General features: G+C 40.3%; 1 protein-coding gene across 5 annotated transcripts in view; it reads left to right on the forward strand.

Annotated features, from left to right (window-relative positions):
- The window catches only part of LOC138759356 (terminal uridylyltransferase 7-like), a 147,135-nt gene that overhangs the window by 26,765 nt on the left and 100,169 nt on the right, over positions 1–20,201 (forward strand). For all 5 annotated transcript variants that reach the window (XM_069929592.1, XM_069929600.1, XM_069929611.1 and 2 more), the window contains 6 exons: positions 990–1,106; positions 4,592–4,769; positions 6,179–6,267; positions 8,601–8,652; positions 10,327–10,396; positions 14,695–14,821. In XM_069929592.1, coding sequence (XP_069785693.1) covers positions 990–1,106; positions 4,592–4,769; positions 6,179–6,267; positions 8,601–8,652; positions 10,327–10,396; positions 14,695–14,821 — 633 coding nt within the window. The remainder of the gene's footprint in view (positions 1–989; positions 1,107–4,591; positions 4,770–6,178; positions 6,268–8,600; positions 8,653–10,326; positions 10,397–14,694; positions 14,822–20,201) is intronic.

Genomic DNA, 20,201 nt, shown 5'->3' on the forward strand with positions numbered 1-20,201 from the left:
TTCACCTCCACTCCATTCACCTCCACTCCATTCACCTCCACTCCATTCACCTCCACTCCATTCACCTCCACTCCATTCACCTCCACTCCATTCACCTCCACTCCATTCACCTCCACTCCATTCACCTCCACTCCATTCACCTCCACTCCATTCACCTCCACTCCATTCACCTCCACTCCATTCACCTCCACTCCATTCACCTCCACTCCATTCACCTCCACTCCATTCACCTCCACTCCATTCACCTCCACTCCATTCACCTCCACTCCATTCACCTCCACTCCATTCACCTCCACTCCATTCACCTCCACTCCATTCACCTCCACTCCATTCACCTCCACTCCATTCACCTCCACTCCATTCACCTCCACTCCATTCACCTCCACTCCATTCACCTCCACTCCATTCACCTCCACTCCATTCACCTCCACTCCATTCACCTCCACTCCATTCACCTCCACGGAAACCACCCTGTGGCCACCCATTTTAATTCCAAGTCACTCTCCCGCACTCACATGTCTGTCCATGGCCTTGTGTACTATCTCACCCATACCAACTGAAGATTGGAGATGCAACACCTTATTTTCCCTCCAGCCATATGACATTAATGTCGACTTTACTGCCTTCCATTAACCCCCCCTCCCCCCAAAACTCTTGTTTGGACGCCTGCCTGCATTTTCTCATACTTTGATGAAGGCTCAAGTCCAAAAAGTCAGTTATGTATCTTTACTTTTGCTACATAAAGGACACTGACCTGCTAAGCTTTTCCAGCATTGTTTTTTTACTTCAACCACAGTGTACACAGAATTTTGTTATTTATGCCAGAGAATTCCATATCTCCATACTACCTACTGTTTATGCAGCTAATTTTATTTTGGGGACATGTGCTTATCTGTACAAGTATGTTTAATGTTCAAAAGTGGTCATGCCCAGTTTGACACGGGCTAATGTACTTTTTTCTCTATTTTTAAAATCTGTTTTTCTTTTAGCGTCCCCGAAGTTGTCCAACTGAGAAGTATTCATGTAAACTTTGTGATGTGTTGATTGAATCTGTGTCATCTGCCTATAGACACATTAGGGAGAGAAAACACAGGAAGTGCCTAAAAGTGAGTCTGCATTTTGTATTTTTATGCTGGTTAACTACGAAGATATCTGCTGCTTATCGAATGGAAATGGGGATAGGTAAGAGAACTATTTTTATGAATTGCAATTTAATCTTATAATGGTTACAACATTTTCAAGGAAAACTAATTTATAATCATCTAGTCTGTTACAATTCATTGCAATAAGCATAATGCCAAGCAGTACAAATGGAAACCTTCGAGTGCGAAGTAAAAATATTTTTTTATACACATGGAAATAGAAGGGACCATGTTTTTTTTTAGACATTATCATCTTGTGTTCAACTGCTTTTGTTTTGCTTTTACTTTTGAAATACTTCTATTAGGCATAATTTGCATCTCAAAATGTCTTTGGTCTTCAACCAGTGACTTGCTCCTATCTCAATCTATGAGGCATGAGAATAACTTGTATGCTCTCTGTTTGCCACATCAGTGCAGCTCCAACATGATTAGAAGCTTAATTGGCATTACATCCACCATTCTAAATATTATGACTGCAGTGTATGCCTCTACAAAATGTACTGCAGTCACATGGCTACATCAACAGCATCTACCAAACTGCGAGCTTTGCCACCAAAATGCACAAGGGCAACAGACACATGGGGAATGCTAAAAACCACAGGTTCTTTACAAGGAGCACACTATGCTAACATGGAATTATGTTATTCTTCCCTCATTATAGTGTCTGTACCTGTGATGGAATATTTGGGAATGTTTTTGGGAGATAAATTGGTAAAATTAGAGTAGGTTACATGCACACACTTTAAAACAGATCTTATTTGAAATACTGAAGTATTCATATTCAGTGACTTTACAGAAACTATGGAGAATGCTATCCACATTTCACAAGAAGGTGCTAATTGAAATGATGTCATGAAATGAATGGACTATTGTTTTGGAAGAGAAACCAGAGCCAGGTTGTCTGTTTTGGACCTTTTTGCAAGACTTTTGACCTCTCTACAAAGTGCTCACTCAGAGGTAATTGAGAGGTTATTGTTTACCTAAAACAACAGATGGAGCAGAAGACTAATTCCTATTGTTTGCTGGAGAAGGTCAGGGGTTTTGCAAGTGAGTGAGAGAAGGACATGCTGCTGGGAGTTTTGACTCAGATAGAGAGAAAGAAGGGAGTATTTGACTGTGTGTGACACACACAGCTGTAACAAGCCACAAGAAGCTTGTGTGACAGAGTATTTAGGGGTGGTTTGGGAGGAATTGTTAGAGCAGCTTGCACACATACATTTTAAATATTTGCAGGACTTTCACAGAATGCTTTTTGCAGAAGGCAACAAAGTGTCGACAACAGTTTGCTTGGGAGAGCATGTGATCTTTGCAGGCAGGGGAGAACTGTTTTGCCCTCAGAGAGGGAGGGTGTGAAGCAGAGAGAGAGGAGACAGAAATCAGTTCCATAAGGACAAGCTGGCAAACTTTGGAAGGCTGCCTGGTCAACGGAGAAGACTGGAAGTCTGAAAGGTGACCTGAAAGAAAGAGGATCATCTGGAGAACCCTGAAGGGGGCAAGTTTCGACAGCAACACTGATTGAGAAGGAATCAATTGCGGATATCCTGGAAAAGGAATCTCTGAAAACCAGCAAGAACCCTCCTGCGTGGTAACCATTTGCCATTGGTAACCTGTAAAGCACGAAAGACTGGTGAACTTTGTTAATGCTAACTTCTTTGCACAGAACAAAAATTGCCTGCAACCAGTGAGATTGGACTGTGATTAGAAAATAACTTTTCTAATCTTAAATATACATTACACACACCTGCACTTAGTATTAGAGGGGGGATTAAGTAGTTAGGTAGGTTAAGTAAAAAGTTAAAGTTTAATTCTGTTTTCTTGTTCAATTATAATTAAAAACAACTTTTGTTTAAGTAACCCTGTGTTGTGGTGCATATCCATTGCTGCTGGTATTTGGGGTCCTCTGGACTCCGTAACACTTGTTGGAACTGAAACAGAAGCTCCAGAGTGGCGGATAGTTGAAAGTGCTATCTATCTGATGTTTTCTTGGAATAAGAGAAACAGAAAGGAAGCCTGAAAGAAAGAGGTTACCATCTGGAGAACCCTGATGGGGCAAGTTTCATCAGCAAGACATTGATGGGTCTAATGGTGGTACCTCAGTTGTGGAAATTCTGGAACTACACATCTCTCTCTCTCTCTCTCTCTCTCTCTCTCTCTCTCTCTCTCTCTCTCACCTTTCAAGCACCAAAGCCTGGTGAACTTTATTCATGTTAAATTCTGTGCACAGTATAAGAATTGCCTGCAACCAATGAACTTGGAAGAATGAGAAGTGAGATTGAACTGTGAACCAAAGAACTTTTCTTAAATTTACACACATTACACAGATGTGTGCGTAGAATTAGAAGGGGGTTAAGCTGGGTTAGTTAAATTAATAGTGATAGGTTGAAGTTTGATTCTGTTTTCATGTTTAGATAATTAAAAGCAACTTTTGTTTAAGTAACTACTTGTCTTGGTGAATATCTATTGCTGCTGGGTTTTGGGGTCCTTTGGGCTCGTAACATATCTTTGGGCTCGTAACAAAGCTTCGTGAGAGAACCGTAACCAGGAGAAATGCAGCAGTTCATCGAGGTGGTTCACTGCTTCATTCCTAAAGTACATTAGAGATGGGTAATAAACGGACTATTGGCCAGTGACATCCTGAAATATTGATGAATATTAAAAAAAAACTTGTTCAGTGTTGTGAAATTATAGGAAATTAATATTTAATTTAAAATGTGCATTATTTAAGAAGTACAGGTGCATAATCTTTTATCTAAAACCCTTGGGAATTTTTTGGATAACAGAATAATAGCAACCGATGGTACATTAAGTAATTGCGTAATTCAGATTCGTGCAAAACAAAGACACACTCCAACTAGAAGGGTCTCTGGATGGGGGTGGGTGGTGGTGGCACTGGACAGGGCATGGGGTGGGGGTGGAGTGAAATAAAAATAGATCATAAAATTGCTAGCGTACTTTTTATTTTTAAATAAAACAAACGGTAAAACTTCAAACATAAACTGGCTCAAAATAAACTAAACACCTGAAAATATGGTGACTGTTGTCTTCAGGTTGGAGTCCTTTTAAAGACTTTGTTATACCTTTAAAATATCTTGGATGTTGGCTTTTCACAAGCACTGCCAACCTTAACTTGTGTGTAACTCCAGCATTTGCACACCCAAGAACAATTGCCCTGTCCTCAGTGTCCTTGAAACCTGATGGTCCTCTGACTGGTCGGAGCACTGAGACACAGCGCTGGATGGGGGTGGGTCTCATTGGGTCACATTTGGTGCCAAATGCGAGCTTTAATATGCAGACGACATCCACGAGAAAAAATGTTTGGTTTTCAGAGGTTTAGGTTTTCAGAGCTTTGGATAAAAGATTACGTACCTGTACTATACTCATAAGCTTCTGGGATAAATATGAATCTATAAGGCATTCAAGATCTTGTTACTTGGGGTTTGTGCTGTTAGGACATACAAGAAGAAGGAATGCTCGCAATGCTTCCACCTCCAAGTCCCTCACAAGTCGGAGCAATTGGTGCTGCCATTAACAAGATTGTTCGGGAGGATGGCCTAACTGAAGATGATGTGAAGATAAGGCACGAAATTACAAGAAAAATGGAAGATGTTCTCCAGTATTTATTGCAAGGTACAGAATTTTCTTGACTCATGCAATGTTTTTACCCTTGATACAAATTTTTGGCTGTATGGGGCTTTTAAAAGACATTAAAATTGCAGAACTGTAGATGAGTCAACCTGGTGTTAATACAGTAAAATCCCTGGGTTCTGACACCTATGGGGATTGGTAGATGCCGAATAAATGAATTTTCCAGTTGCTTGAGGCTGCATGTTGAGTGAATGGAGAACTACTGGGGAGGCATGTCCATTTTAAACTTTCTTTGCCAGTTGCTTGAGGCTGCTGGTTGTTTGAATTCCAGGTAACAGGGATTTTACTGTGGCAGGAAAAATGCTGGAATCAATTGTTAAGAAATAACAATTTTGCAACCAGCAAAATAGACAATGCAGAATATGATGTAGGTAGTGTATCTGAACTTTCAAGTTTCAAAAAGGTGCCACGTGAGATTATTCAGCAATCAATAATAAATGTTATTGAGAGTAAGATAGTGATGTGAATGGTCTGAAAGCTATTATATTAATGATATGGATGACAGAACCGAGTGCAATTTATCCAAATTCTCAGGTTTATATAAAACTGATGATACAGCGTTGGCTGTGAAGAGAATGCAGGGGATATAGACAAACTTGGTGAATTGGTTGACAATATGGAATATAATGTGGAAAAATATTTGGTCATCCATTTTTGTAGAAAAAAAGTGGAAGGTGGTGCAAGGTGTTGTTCTTTAGGGGAATGGGCCTGCTTGTGCACGAATCAGTAGAAATTAATATGGAAGTTCAGAAAGAAAGTAGCAAGGCAAACACAGTTTGCTAGTTATTGTAAGAGAATTTAAGTTAAGAATGGAAGCAAGCAAGACCTGACATCAAAGATTGGATTCAAACAAAAGGCACCTGGATTTTAGTGTACAGATTTGTATTCCTACCCAAACCAGGATACACCTGCAATTGAGCGAGTGCACCAAATAAATGTTCAACAGATTGATTCTTGGGATGACGAGTTAGTCATACAAGGAGAAATTAACTAGACTAGGTTACAGCTATCAAATACAGAAGAATGAGAGGTGATGCCAAAATAAATGGTTGGCATAATTTAAGATGGAAATAAGAATACATTTCTTAATTGGAATAATGAATACTTAAAATTTTTTACTAAAGAAGTCTGTTTTAAGCCTAGTCACTGAGCATATTCCAAAAAGACATCAGTAAATTTTTATATATTAATGGAAAATGGATTTGCATTAAAAGACCATTCATGTTCTAGTTAATATTATTTCAGTTCTACATTTATTTTTTCGGGTGCCCCATAAAATCCTTTTTCTTTAGAAATATACAGTAATATTGGTTTCATGTTGTACTATTGTTTTAAATCAACATTGATGTGTATGATATTTATATATTAGCATTTCTTTCTTTATCATCCAGGCTGCTCACTTAGACTCTATGGCTCCTCTTGTACAGGATTTGGCTTCAAAGATTCTGACCTTAACATTGATATTCAATTTCCACCTCATGTAAGTTATTATAGATTGAATTAAAAAAACTTTGTACGAAATAAGAATTTTAGTGCCCATTATCACCTTCCTTGCCTATCAGATTCCAGCACTGGCAGGTTTTATGTCCCTGCTTATCACATTCCAGCATCTGTCTCCACCTTTACCCGCACCCCCCCCCCCCCCCCCACTTGGCTCTATAATTTGTTGCCCTTGTCTGCTTCCACCTATCACCCACCTGCCTCTGTCTCGTAATTTCACCCCTTGCCCTGCATCGCAAGGCTCCGTTTATCCATCTTGGTCCATCCATCACCAACTGAGCCCTGTCTTACCTTTCCTCTCTTTATACTGGCTATGTTCCTTCTCCACTCTTAATCTTGATCCAAGGTTTTGACCCAAAGCATCAACAGTCCCTTCCTCCCCACCCACAGATGTTGCTTAACCTGCAGAGTTTATTTTTTACTCCAGATTCCAGGATCTGCAGTCTCTTATATTTCTAGATTTTACAATTGGGATAATTTTATTGTTTAACTCTGAATACTAAATTCCCTCATTTAAAAATCATGTACAGATGCTCCTCTACTTGTGATGGTTTGCCTTACGACTTTCCAAAATTACGATGGTACAATAATGTGACTGTAATTATTTACTTTTATGTAATACATTAAAGTAAGGTCATCGCAAGCATCATTGATTTTGACAATAAACGTTGATAATTCCTCCAAGGCTAATTCTTTGCAGCTTCTTTGGTCAATCACTTTAGTTCACTCAGAAAGCTTGCAGGAACTGATATAGTGCTGTTGGGAGAGAGCAGGACAGTGGGATAAGTGTGGGAACTGATACAGTACTGCCAGGAGAAAGCAGGGCAGCAGGATCAGTGTGGGGACTGATACAGCACTGTTGTTGTTTAACAAGGTATACCTGCATTCTTTTTCGACTTAGGATGGGTTTGTCAGAACACAGTAGAGGAATACCTGTACTTGGTTTTTGATTTGCGCTTCATCTGATCAGCTGATGAATTCTTGTTAATTAAGGCAGACTTGCCTATGCTTTTGATCGCTATTTTAGATTCTAACTGTGTGGATGTTTAATAGTTAACTAGAAGTGAGTTCTTTCTCCTATAACCTTGTTAGCTTTGTATCAAACCTTTTAAAATTTGTCATACTGTACCTGCTCCACACACCAAGCTCATATATTCATTAATATTGTCAGACTTATTTTCAAGATTCAAGGTTCAAGATATTATCATAGTAATATTACATGAAATTTCTTTGTGCCTGCTATAAGGCAGCAGGAATTGCCTATGGGCCTTTTATAGTCAGAGAGAAGCAAAAGAGAGTTCCTCCAGAGTCACTGAGTGTCCGTAGATTCACCTCCAGCACTTTCACAGCCACACAGAGTCCAGCCCAAACCATTGGCGACCAAGCTCCAGATCCGAACCTCTGACATGGTCGGGAACCCTTCAGCACATCCTCGCATCTTAGTTCCAGCTAGTTCGAGCCAAACTCCAGGAGTCCGCAGCCAAGCTCGAATCTTACGACAGCAGCCCCCAGCTTCCTCACCTCAAGTCTCCAGCAGCCTGTCACATGCACTGGTTCCTCAGCCACAGAGCCCCCTCACCGGTCTGCCGCTGTGGTCACTTTTCCTGTGGGTTGTCTCCTCCACCTCCCTCTCCGAGGGGGGTTGGGGGGGTTGATCTTCCCATCCTCTGGTGCCCTATTCCAGTCCTCCTCTTCCCCAGAGTCTGCAGCCCCTCATAGCTGCTGCCGATTCATAGGTGCCTCCATCTGGGGCTCAGACCTGCAGTTGCAGGATTTCAAATAAACCCCCCCCGGCTCCCTCAATGGGCTATTCAAAGCCAACGGCAGTTGACTGGGTCGCTGGACCCCGCAGGAGTGCTTCATCTCCACTCCCTCGCTCCCTGCAGGTCCACACCTGTGACAGAGCAGCAGCTCTGGCAGCACTGCCATCTTGAAGTCCATTTAATCTTCCTTGAAAGTTATCTGGATCACTTACCTAAATTAGACTACAAGTGTACCTCCACAAAAACTAATGTTTTGGAATAAAATTTTTTAAAAATTGAATAGCTGAGTTTTGACCAAATCTGCTAAGTTAACCACATATGAAGAAACTTAATAGATAATCATAAATGCTTTAAAATCAGTGTGCCCCAACTGAAACTCTTTTATTAAAGTTTTAGTTGCAAACACTCAGATCTTCCTAAAAATTAGAGTAATGTTTCATACTTTTATTTTAATGTTGTGAATAAAAAAGAAATTGTTTTATTTGAAATTTGTATTGATGAAGAATTTGTTTCATAAATCAGTGTATGTGTGTTATTTTTTTAATATCAGATGAATCAACCAGATGTGCTGTTGCTCGTTCAGGAAAGCCTCAAAAATAGCAGTAAGTTTCTCAAATAATTTGGCAACCTATTTTTCCAACTTTTAAATGCATAATTACCCTGTCCTATCTTCCACTGCTACTTTGAGAATAGTATTGCATGTAATAGAATAATAGCTATTTAACCACTTGTGTAACCAGTTTTTACCTCAATGCTTTAATCGTTTTTACTTTTAATTAAAACAGGCTTGAAAGTTCTGTAATATTACATTGGAACCCCGTTATAATGCGGTAGTTGGGGTCCAAAAAATTGCATGGCAAAAAAAGCAGGGTTGCGCTAAATCGGGGTTTTACTACTGTGTGCAATATATACACACATCGATCGCGGTAGCAACCTCACCACCTCCTGCTCACTTGTGCACCGCTGCACTAACCCCTCCCCTGTTCACAATAGCATTCACCCCCTTCTGTTTGTAGCAGCTCTTTCCCCGCCCCCCCCATCAATGCGATGAATTCCCCACCAAGATGATCATTACCGTACTTACCTTAATCATTTAGACGCACCACTTCTAGACATCCACTGCGGCCATTTCTGGAATTGCAGCTTTTAAAATTGGTTTGCTTAGCGTCTTATTTCAAAGAATGGAATGTGGATGTTAAGGGGTCCAATGACTCATCTGTCATATACAAATTAGCTGGGTTCCACTGTACTTGCCATCTTAAGAATTAAACACTTAAATTATAATGTTCATTCGTGATGTAGCATCTAGAATTGCTGTCATACAGCACCCATGACCCATGTACATTCCTGATCTACACTACTGTTTGTTTAGGTTTGCAGGCTCTACTTGTGATTATGGAAGTTTCCTCCACATCCAAACAATGTGCAGTCGTACAGACTAAGAAGTCACAATAAATACTTCTAATGTATAGATGAGTGATGGAATCTGTGGAGGATATAGGACAAATAATAAGATGGAGGGATAAAATGGGTTAGGGTAGAAGTGATAAAATGGGTTGAGAGGACTGCTTCTGTGCTGTATCATGCATATGAATCAAAGTGACCATGCGGAGATTAAAGTTATTTTAAAAATTAACATCAGTAGCAGATTTAAAAAGTCACTTTAAGGTCAAAAGTAACAGAGCCCATATTTTACAAAAAATAAAATTGATCATTGCTGCTCCAATAAATGAGAATGGGACTTCTTCAGGTATGAAAGTGAGTCACCATATTTGCTTACCTAGTGATGTTTATTGAGCTACCTCAAATATAAAAATCTGCAACTAAGTCTGAGAAAGTTGTTGTATTGAAGGATCTGAATCTTAAATATCCGCCTTGAGCAAATGTAATATTTGGGTTAATTTACTTTTACCTCTCAGCTTGAATCAAAAGTGTTAAATCCCGTTTCCATCAATGATGTGCAGAAAGAACATTATTCATTTGAATTTCATTTTTTTTTAATTAAGAAATGCAGCATGGTTGCAGTACTTCTGGCCCATGAGCCTGTGCCACCCAAATACACCAATTAACCAACAAACCCAATATGTTTTGGAGGGTAGGAGGAAACTGAATCACCCAGAGGAAACCCACATAGACATGGAGAATGTACAAACACCTAATTATCAGCGCTGGATTCAAACTCTGTTCGCTGGTGCCAAAATAGCGTTGCGCTAACTGTGCCACAGACAGAGAATTGTAAAATAGATTTTTTTTTTGCTTTTCCCAAATTTATTCAGTTTCTTTCATTGACGTTGAGGCGGAGTTCCATGCAAGAGTGCCTGTCATACTATGCAAAGACAAGCAAAGGTGTGTTGATACTTTTTCTAATCTGAATGCATTTACCTGCAGTGTAAAATGAGATATTTATAAAAGATAAACAACCATTGAATGCTAATCAATCTAACATTGATTTTCTTATTTCCTTTATATTTTGTTATATCCTTTCATCCCTTGACATTGAAAGACTTGCATTCAATTATAATGGATAATTTCTCCTGTTCATGGTTTTCTTAATGTCACAGAAAAGAGGAGTAACTTATTGGTGATTGGATTAAGTATTTTGGTGTTGACCACAAGTCTATCGTGTTGGGAAAAGTATCCGGTTCGGTGGGTTCACAGAGAGATGAGTCTGTACACAAGTATTACAATCACATGTAACTTTTATTAACAAACGGTACTCAATCACTATTTCACAAGTATTGATGTAGACATTCACCTCAGACTTCATTTGGACTCTGACAAAGGTAAACATATCCTCAGCCTGCTCATGCACTGCAAACAAGGACTCTTACACACATACCCAGTTCCCTGACCAATGGGGTTGCTGCTCTCTGCAAGTATTGATTATCGCAATATTACGGCTCAGCTTCAGTGTACACCAGTGGTTCTCTTCCTTTTTTCTACTCACATACCACTTTAAGTAATCCTTGTGCCATTGGTGCTCTATGTAAGGTGATAGGTGAGTGGGAAGGGAAGGTTGAGAATCACTGCTCTAGACCCAATTGTTAGTGAAATACTTTGCTGGAGAAAAAATGTCACTGGCCCATTTCCTTTGGAGTTATGAAACTGTGCACATAACGAGTCAATTAGATATGATTAAAACAGTGATTTTTCAAACTTTTTCACCCACATACCACCTTAACCAAACCCTGACTAATCACAGAGCACCTATGGCATAGGGAAATCTTAAAGTGGTATGTGAGTGGAAAGAAAAAGGTTGAGAACCACTGATGACACTCCCAGCAATGTCTACAGCAGTGACCTGACATGAGCAATGTCCAGGGCTTGGACCATGAGGCACAGAGGGAGAATGTGTTGTGCGTTGGAGTTATATACAGTGCTAATCTGTGCTTCTAGTGAATAATGACCCTAGGTGATTTAAACTAGCCATCGGCAAGGTGTGCACTGATTAGTGGCTGGAGTCCAACCCTGACATTTCAGATGAGGAGGACACGTGATCACCTGCAATACACACATTCCAGACAGGCAGACCGTGTTTGCTCCACACATAATATCCTACCCTTCTCTGCAATCACAATGAAGACAAATCAAAAAACTCTATTCACATGTTATAACAATTTATTAAAAAAAGAAAAGGACATTTTTTTTTTAAAAAAAGCGATACCAATCAAGTGGATCAATATATATATATATATATATATATATATATATACAAGAGCCTTCCATATGTGGCAAGGCACATAATCAAATTCAATGGCAATGCCTCACCACCTCCCCATCCCTGAGCCCCAAATAAACAAGGCCACTGTGTTTCTGATGGAGCAGGGTGCTGCGGGAGCTGCTCCCCAGTGTCAGAAGGGAGGGAAGAGAAAGACAATTGTCTGGTCACCGACTTGTTTGTTTGGTTTCTCCAGCTTGGCTGGTAAATGTGAGCACCCTTGCCACCAACATCTGTGAGCAGGTGCCAGAGCCCTCTCTTGGCTTGTGCATCCCACACCTTGGTCTCTCGCTGGGCGCTCCTAAGCACAGTGCCAGATGGCTGTTGCTGTGCTATCCCATGGTGAGGGAGGGGGCAGGCTGACATACATGTACCTGGGGTGTCCCGTTTCCCAGGGCTATCGTCTGACACAAGGATGCTGTTCCTGCTCACGTTCTCTTTAAATGGGTGCCACGAATGCCTATGTTGAATCCCTGTCACGAGAGCCTGGACTGAAAATTTGACAACTTGTGTTTTTTTTAAATAAAAGTTCCTGAAGCACCCACCCCATGAGGTATCTGTTTTTGTTAATGGGAGAGCTGAGTCAAGTGAAACAAAATATATACATTTCTTACAATTGTTTGATCAGTAACACTCTACGTATAAATTGTAACTTTGAATCTATGACACTACTTATAAACTGTAACTTCATTTCCATGAGTGTGTCTGAAAACATTACTACAGCTCAGGGTGATTAAAAAGGAGAAAAACAACACAAAAGGGGCCATTATAACAGTCGTGATCGAATACCCAATGTTGGAGTTTAGGTTTCCATGGAAACAGCTCTTGCCCATCTGCTGAGTGTTCTTTGCACAATAAGTGTCAGGAGCTGTTTCTTGTTGGTTGCTGTAACGATGCTGTGTGAAATACGTGATGAGATTGCTGAAGTCTATATTGATGTGTGTTTCATAGACCCTCACATCAAGAAGAGGAACAGCTTGAAGTGTAGTCTTCTCTTGTGGGGGTGCAGGATTGGGAGAGCTCAAAAGATGGATTAGACAAGGACCAGCTCCAGGAGCACCATAGGGGAGGCTGAACCAGTTCAGAGTGGGCAGCACATGAGAAGCTCCACCCTCACAGGGCTTCCCCTGCAATGCTCTCTCCTGGGAGCACACATGTCTCTCTCTGAGACACTGGCAGGGTGACATCACCAAGCTTCCCCTCAGCCCTGAAAACTCCAGTGGGAGTTCTCTGCTCTATAATAAACTGCCAAGACAGCAGTCACCTTTGTGCTCCCTGGGAATTGGTGCTCTTGGGCGCCCTGGTAGATACCCACAATCAGTTCCTACTCTCTAACATTCCGCGCTTCCATGCCAACGGTGTGCTACTGCAGCTGGGCACGTAGGCTTCATTCTAGAACCTGGCCTGGGCCGCAATCACCACCCACTCCCATGAGGTGGTGTCATCATCGTCCCCTTCTGGCATCACCTACAAGCATTGCCAGTGGCCTGTTGTTAGACTGACCAACCAGGGTGCTCACTTCCCAATGAGAGAGAAAGGAATTGCAGGCCCACTTGCCTCCCAACTGAAGCAACAACGTGGCTAGGTGTTCATTTGGCTGCTGGGGTTATTGGTCCTCTTGCCCGGTTAGCTCCTTAGCAGGTATCTCACTGTGACCACCTACGTGCCCACTCGAGGTCCCCCTATTTTTGGCTACGCTCCCCCTTTTGGAGGGTTGGTGGGGTGCCCTCGTGGTAGACCTGGGACCACGTGGTCACTGGTCAGGCTTGTAAAGGCTCAGGCACGGAGGGAGGAGGAAGTGTGTCATGGGACTCAATTTCCTCTTGGTTGTCATTATCCACCCACACATACCCATCCCCAAACATGTGTCGATCCCCTCCCCCCCCCCACTGGACAATGGCTCAGACTTTATCAGATTCAAGTTGCAAGTCATACTAGCAAGCTGCTTCCAGCTGCTGTTTCAATCGGCTTGGAAGCTGCCTCCATGATTTTTATTTCTATGTTGGACACTTGCCCTTGGGCAATTTGCTCTGCCTCTTGCAGTTCACAATAGTCATGTTGTAGGGATTCTATCTCCCTATCTTTTTGGATGCCCTGATTATTTAACTCGGACGTGATACCCCACTGGTGCCTAAGTAGGGATACCAATAACCATAGGGCTCTCCCACAACTCCCCCCGGACTCAGGAAACCCCAGTTACTCCAGGTGGGAGACCACATGGTGCCCTATCTTCTCTCCGTGGGGGTCTAACCAGTCGATCCAATTATCTGGTGTGGCGTGGCTTGCCAGCCACGCCGCCAAATAGCTGAACCCATGACAGTCATTGGTCCATCCGGGGATTTTATAATCCAGTCCCGGGGTCCCTTCCCTATCACTGGATTGCCTCCTGCTGCCCCCAGTTGGTGAGCAGCAACACAATCGCACATACACCCGACAGGACACCTTCACACACAAGGTCTATGCTTGCAATTTAAATACGGAAAAATTTTTTTTATCTATCTTACTGTCTTAATGCAATTTCATGCTGATTGCAGTGTTTCATAGGCTTAAAACAAATATGCTGACCATGTGTTTATATTTGAGTGCACACTTATTTTGAATTCACTGCCATTTTTTGCAATCACATTTTAAAAGAATCCTGTTTGTTGGGCTTAATGGCTTTCCCATTGTTACCAATATGTTTGTTTTATCATTAACAGTCTAGAAAGTTGTTTTCCTAGGTATACACTTTCTCTGTTTCATTTGCAGTGGGAAAACAAAACCTGTAACATGTTAAAATACAATCTGTGAATCCTTTTTTCAAAATGTCAATCTACATGGAAGTAAAAATGTAGAAAATTCAGTGCAAAAATTATTGTTGAGTGTTGTATAATTATGAACTATCCGACATCAATTTGTAACTTTCCCCTCCCATTCCCCCTTTCAGTGGCCTTTTATGTAAAGTAAGCGCAGGAAATGAAAATGCATGGCTCACAACTTGTCACTTAACTGCCTTGGCAAAATTGGAACCTTCTCTTACTCCATTGGTTATTGCCTTTAGATCTTGGGGAAAGGTAAGAAATTCAGTTTTCATTCTGGAACAAAATATTAGTTTAAGTGCAAGTAAATATGTTTGTGTCTGTACTGATTTACTTTATTTCCTCCTTATTTTGACAACTGTTTTTCTTTGAAATGTAGGTGATATTTAGTTTGCTTTGGACTTTATTTTTCAGTGTGAGAATTTTCTAGTATCTGGCACATTGCCCCAACACCCCTTCCCATCTAGTACACAAAATATGATCAAACCATTGAAATAAAATTTGAAATTTACAATAAAATAATGCTGTCAATACTGGCTATTCCCAGGTTACAAATAATTGACAAATACAATTACTGTATATTTCGGCATATAAGTCAACTTTCATATGTCAGGTCCCCATTTTCAGGCTAATTTTCATTGTTTTATCATATATTAGGCGTATAAGTTGACCCCCAAAGGTCGCGATGACTGGGCTGTTGGGCATTGGCTGAGGGTGGTTATTATCATGGAAGGTCCACCCAAATGACGAAAGTATGAAGCGAGTTTTAAGTTAAAAGTAATAGAAATGGCCAAGAAATCCAGCAAACGTGCTGGTGCAAGAAAATTTGATATATGTGAAAAGTTGGTAAGAAATTGGATAAAGAAATAACGGAAGAGGACTCCTTCATTGGCCAGAGTTGGAAAATCACATCACAGCATGGGTACGTGAACAGAGGCAAGATTGTGACAGTCACATGAAATAAAATAAAAAGGCTTGGACTGAAGTGTGCAAAGTTGCACCCAGAATGCAGTAAAGATTTTAAGGCTACAGTAGGTTGGTGCAACCTTTTCATGAACAGGAAAAATTTGGTATTACGACAAAAAACAAAAATTGCTCAGAAACCTCTTTATCATAAGGTTGTAAGTTTTCACCAGTTCTTCTATATATAACTAGCAGAGACATCAGTTTGCATTGGCAAATATCGGAAACGTGGACAAAACCACCATGATTTTCGACATGATAGGAATAGAACAGTGGAATGTAAAGGTGTGAAAACCATACGTATAGGCCATGAAAGGACCAGATTTATGGTGGTGATATTGTGCATGGCCGACATGATAATCTTCAAGTGCAAACTTAAACCTAAAATAAAATTTTCATGAAAAAGGATGGATGAAAATTGTGTAAAACTATAGATAGACAATGTGTGGAACAGACGGGCAGGCGGTTTACGCAAGGAACGGAGTTTGCCTCTTAGCTGAGAATACTAAAAGTATATTAGCACTAAATATGTTGGTTATCCCAGGTGATTTGACTTCTCTATTGCAACTGCTTGAACAAGCCATTCAAAAAGCAGAATTTTGTAGTTTTGTTAGAGCTCAGATAGATTTGTTCTGTGAGACGAACTGTCTCTCTACTACCAATAGTTTCCTACTATGGAACACACTAAAGGCTTATTTAAGGGGTCAGATAATTGGATATACCAAGGGTATCAAAAATGGGTAAATTGAAAGAGATAAACAACTTGGAACAGGAAATAACCTAATTGGAAAAAGATTATCAAAGATTGGGTTCTGAGGAAAAAATGCAGGTATTTGATGAACAAAAAGCTCAAATACAATACAATGCAAACGTATAAGATAGGAAAAAATGATTTTAAGATCTAGACAACAGTATTATGAACTGGAGGAAAGGGCCGATAAAGTCTTGTCTTGGTAGGTGAGGGCAGAAGAGGTCTCGAAAGCAATTAATTTGATTCAAATGGGAGGAGGCAAGATTTCACATAAACCAAAGGAGATAAATGAAACATTTAGAAAGTTTTATAAAGAGCTGTATAAATCAGAATCAGTGGGAGATTCTGTTAAAATACATGATTTCTTGCTTACATTGTAATACAAATTTGAATCAGGATGAACAAGGGGGCTGAGTGCTCCCTTCTCTAGAGAGGAGATTGAGAAAGCTTTGGGCTTACTGCAGACTAACAGATTGCAAGGGGAGGATGGGTTCCCTGCCACATTTTATAAAGAGTTCAAAGAACACTTAATGCCTCTTATGAAGGTGGTGGATCAGGTGGCAGAGACATATACCCTCCTGGATCTTCCTCAACAGCAATTAATACGGTGATCCCAAAAAAGGATTACGATTCGTTGAATGCCTCCTCCTATAGGCCCATTTCAGTATTGAATGCAGATTATAAAATTATAGCAAAAGCATTGGCCAATAGATTGATGCAATATTGTGCCAATCTATTGGCCAATGCTGGATTTGTACAAAAGAGACAATCAGCAGAAACCATATGCAGATTACTCAATATAGTGCATCTGGCACAGCCGGGGGTGGATCCAGGTGTGGCTTTGGACTTGGAGAAGGCCTTTGACAGATTAGAGTGGATATATCCAATAGGCAGGGTTGCCTACTGTCTCCAACGTTGTTTATGTTAGGTGTTATAACTGCTGGCAGAAGCCATCTTACAGGATCCAGAAATAAAGGGGTTCAAAGTGGGCTGGGGAGGACAAAATCAATTTATTTGCTAGCATATTTGACTGACCTGGAGGAATCGTTGGCCAGGCTGGGGACCACACTGGAAGATTATGGTAAGATCTCTGTGTACAAGATAAATTTGGATTAAAGTGAAATCATGCCTTTGACAAAGGTGGATTACAGACAGTATCAACAAGGGAGCAAGTTTAAATGGCCACAAGAGGGCATTAAATATTTGCGGTTAAAAGTAGATAAGGATTTGAGTAATTTATATAAACTCAATTATCTCTCTTTGCTCTGGAAGATTTTTTTTTTAAATTTTATTTTTCACACTATGAACCATATTGACCAAAATACACATAAACATTTCCCTCTTGAATATACACAGTGTCATTTTCCCCTTCCCTCCCCTTCCCACCCCCCTCCCCACCCACTAAGCGTTCAACATATAAAATACATTAAACAATGTCATCACACGATGAAAGTAAACAAGAAAATTGTGTCATCTACTTTTACACACTGGGTCAGTTCATACACACTGGGTCAGTTCATTTCGTCTTCTTCTCATTCTGTCATTTTAGGTGGTGGAGGTCCGCGGTAGGACCTCTCTGTTGTGTTCCATGTATGGTTCCCAAATTTGTTCGAATACTGTGATGTTATTTCTTAAATTGTGTGTAATTTTTTCCAATGGAATACATTTATTCATTTCTATGTACCATTGCTGTATTCTCAGGCTATCTTCTGATTTCTAGGTTAACATTATACATTTTTTTGCTACAGCTAAGGCTATCATAATAAATCTTTTTTGTGCTTCATCCAAATCGAGGCCAAGTTCTTTACTTCTTATATTACTTAGAAGAAAGATCTCTGGATTTTTTTGGTGTCTTCTCTCATTTTTTTCATTGCCTTCTCCAATATATTTTCTCTTGTCATATATCTCAGGAATTTTACTAAAATGGATCTTTGTTTTTGTTGTGACTGTGGTTTCGTGGCTAATGTTCTGTGTGCCATTTCTATTTCCATTCCTTCCTGCATTTCTGGCATTCCCAGGACCTTGGGGATCCATTCTTTTATAAATTCTTTCATATCTTTGCCTTCTTTATCTTTTTTAAGATCTTTATATTGTTTATCCTATTATAGTTTTCCATTATATCCATCTTCTGAGCTAACAACTCCTGTGTTTCTTTAACTTTTTTATCAGTTTCTTCCAATTTTCTTTTTAAGTCGTTCACTTCCATTTCTATGCCTGTTTCTCGTTCTTACACCTTGTCTAATCTTTTCCCTATTTCTGTTATGACCAGCTCTATTCTACTCATTTTTTCTTCTGTACTTTTCATTTTTCTTTTTATTTCACTAAATTCTCATGTCAGCCATTCTTTTAATGCTTCCATATATTCTTGAAACTTTTTTTTATCTATGTACTGTCCATTCACTTTATCTTCTATTTCTCTGTGCAGAGCTTGATGTTCTCATTCTTCTGTGTCTGCTCTAGGATTTGTGTCTTCTACTTCTCTTCCTTGTATCTGTGTCTTTTCTGACTTTCTTGTTGGGCTGCTTGTCTCAGTTTTTTGGGTATTTTTTTATGATGTTTTGATGTTGGTCCTCTTCTGGGCTGGTTATCTGTTGTGTCTCTGGTTTCCTTTTTTTAATTCTCACCCCTCCCGTTCCTGTTATTTTCTGTATCTTCCCACTGGGAGCCCTGCTGTCTGGTCTTTCTCAGCTGTACGTGCTGTAGAGTTCCACTTCACAGCTGGTCCCCTCCTCCCGTCGGTGTTGTCTTTGTTGTGCGCATCGCGCAAGCGTGATTCCTCGTGCATGTGCAGTTGCGCACCTCTGGCTCCGTGAACCATCTTTGCAGTCCTGCGTTCGATGGGTCATGACTCTGCAGGTTCTCCACTGACCTCAGGGAATGGGCTTCTCTTTCCACGGTGGGTTCCTGCTTCTTCGTACAGATAAGGCCTTCACCTTTCTCTTCCGGCGTCTTTCTTTCTTCTTACCCTTATTTTTGGCTTTTCTTTCTTTGATGCCATTTTCTCCACACCTTTATTTTTTATTTGTTGTTATTTGTGTGTCTGGGGCTTTGTTTTTTCCTCACTTTTTTCCTTCTTTTCTGGAGAGGGCTGGTATTCTACCGGCCACTACTCCATCACGTGACTCCTCCGCTTTTGCTCTGGAAGATTGAGGAAGATTTGGATAGATGGAAAACCCTCCCTATGATTTTGGTGGGCAGCGTTAGTTGCATTAAAATGAAGGCGATGCCAAGATTAAAATATCTGTTTCAGTCCTTACCCATTCCTGTTGCCCCAGGGCTTCTTTAAGATGCTCAATGGGTGTGACAGAATCTTCTTATGGAATGGTAAAATTGATTTGGGACTATAAATTGAAAGGCCTGAAATTGCTGGATTTTAAAAAATATTATTGGGCTGCCCAGTCAAGGTTTATTGCCTCTCTCTTTGAGGTAGGTGGTGTTCCCACCTGGGCACAAATTGGACGACACACCGTAAGAGAGAAGATAACAGGAGAGTTCATATGTAAATGGGATACAGATTTGATATCAAAGCAAACAAATAACCCCATATTAAAACATGTAGTTCAGACATGGCAAAAAAAAAAATCAATGTTTTGGAATAAAGGTGGGGATATCTCCTAAAATGCCCTTGAGCCATAATAAATTAATACCCATGCCTCTAGATAATAAAATTGTGGACACCTGGTGCCAGAAGGGGATCAGGTGGATTGAGGATTGTTATGAGCAAGGGCAGCTTATGTCATTTGAACAACTAAGAAATAAATATGATTTAAAGTGTAAGTAGAGACTGTAATAAAATAGTTTAAAAAGTCCGGTATCTCTTGTGCAGTGGATGGTATGGATGATGATTTATGGTGGGATAATATGATGATGAAGCTGAAGCTGCTTCATCAAATATAGACTGGGATCCATCTGACTATTATT

The sequence above is a fragment of the Narcine bancroftii genome, chromosome 1 (assembly GCF_036971445.1).
Source record: "Narcine bancroftii isolate sNarBan1 chromosome 1, sNarBan1.hap1, whole genome shotgun sequence".
NCBI lineage: Eukaryota > Metazoa > Chordata > Chondrichthyes > Torpediniformes > Narcinidae > Narcine > Narcine bancroftii.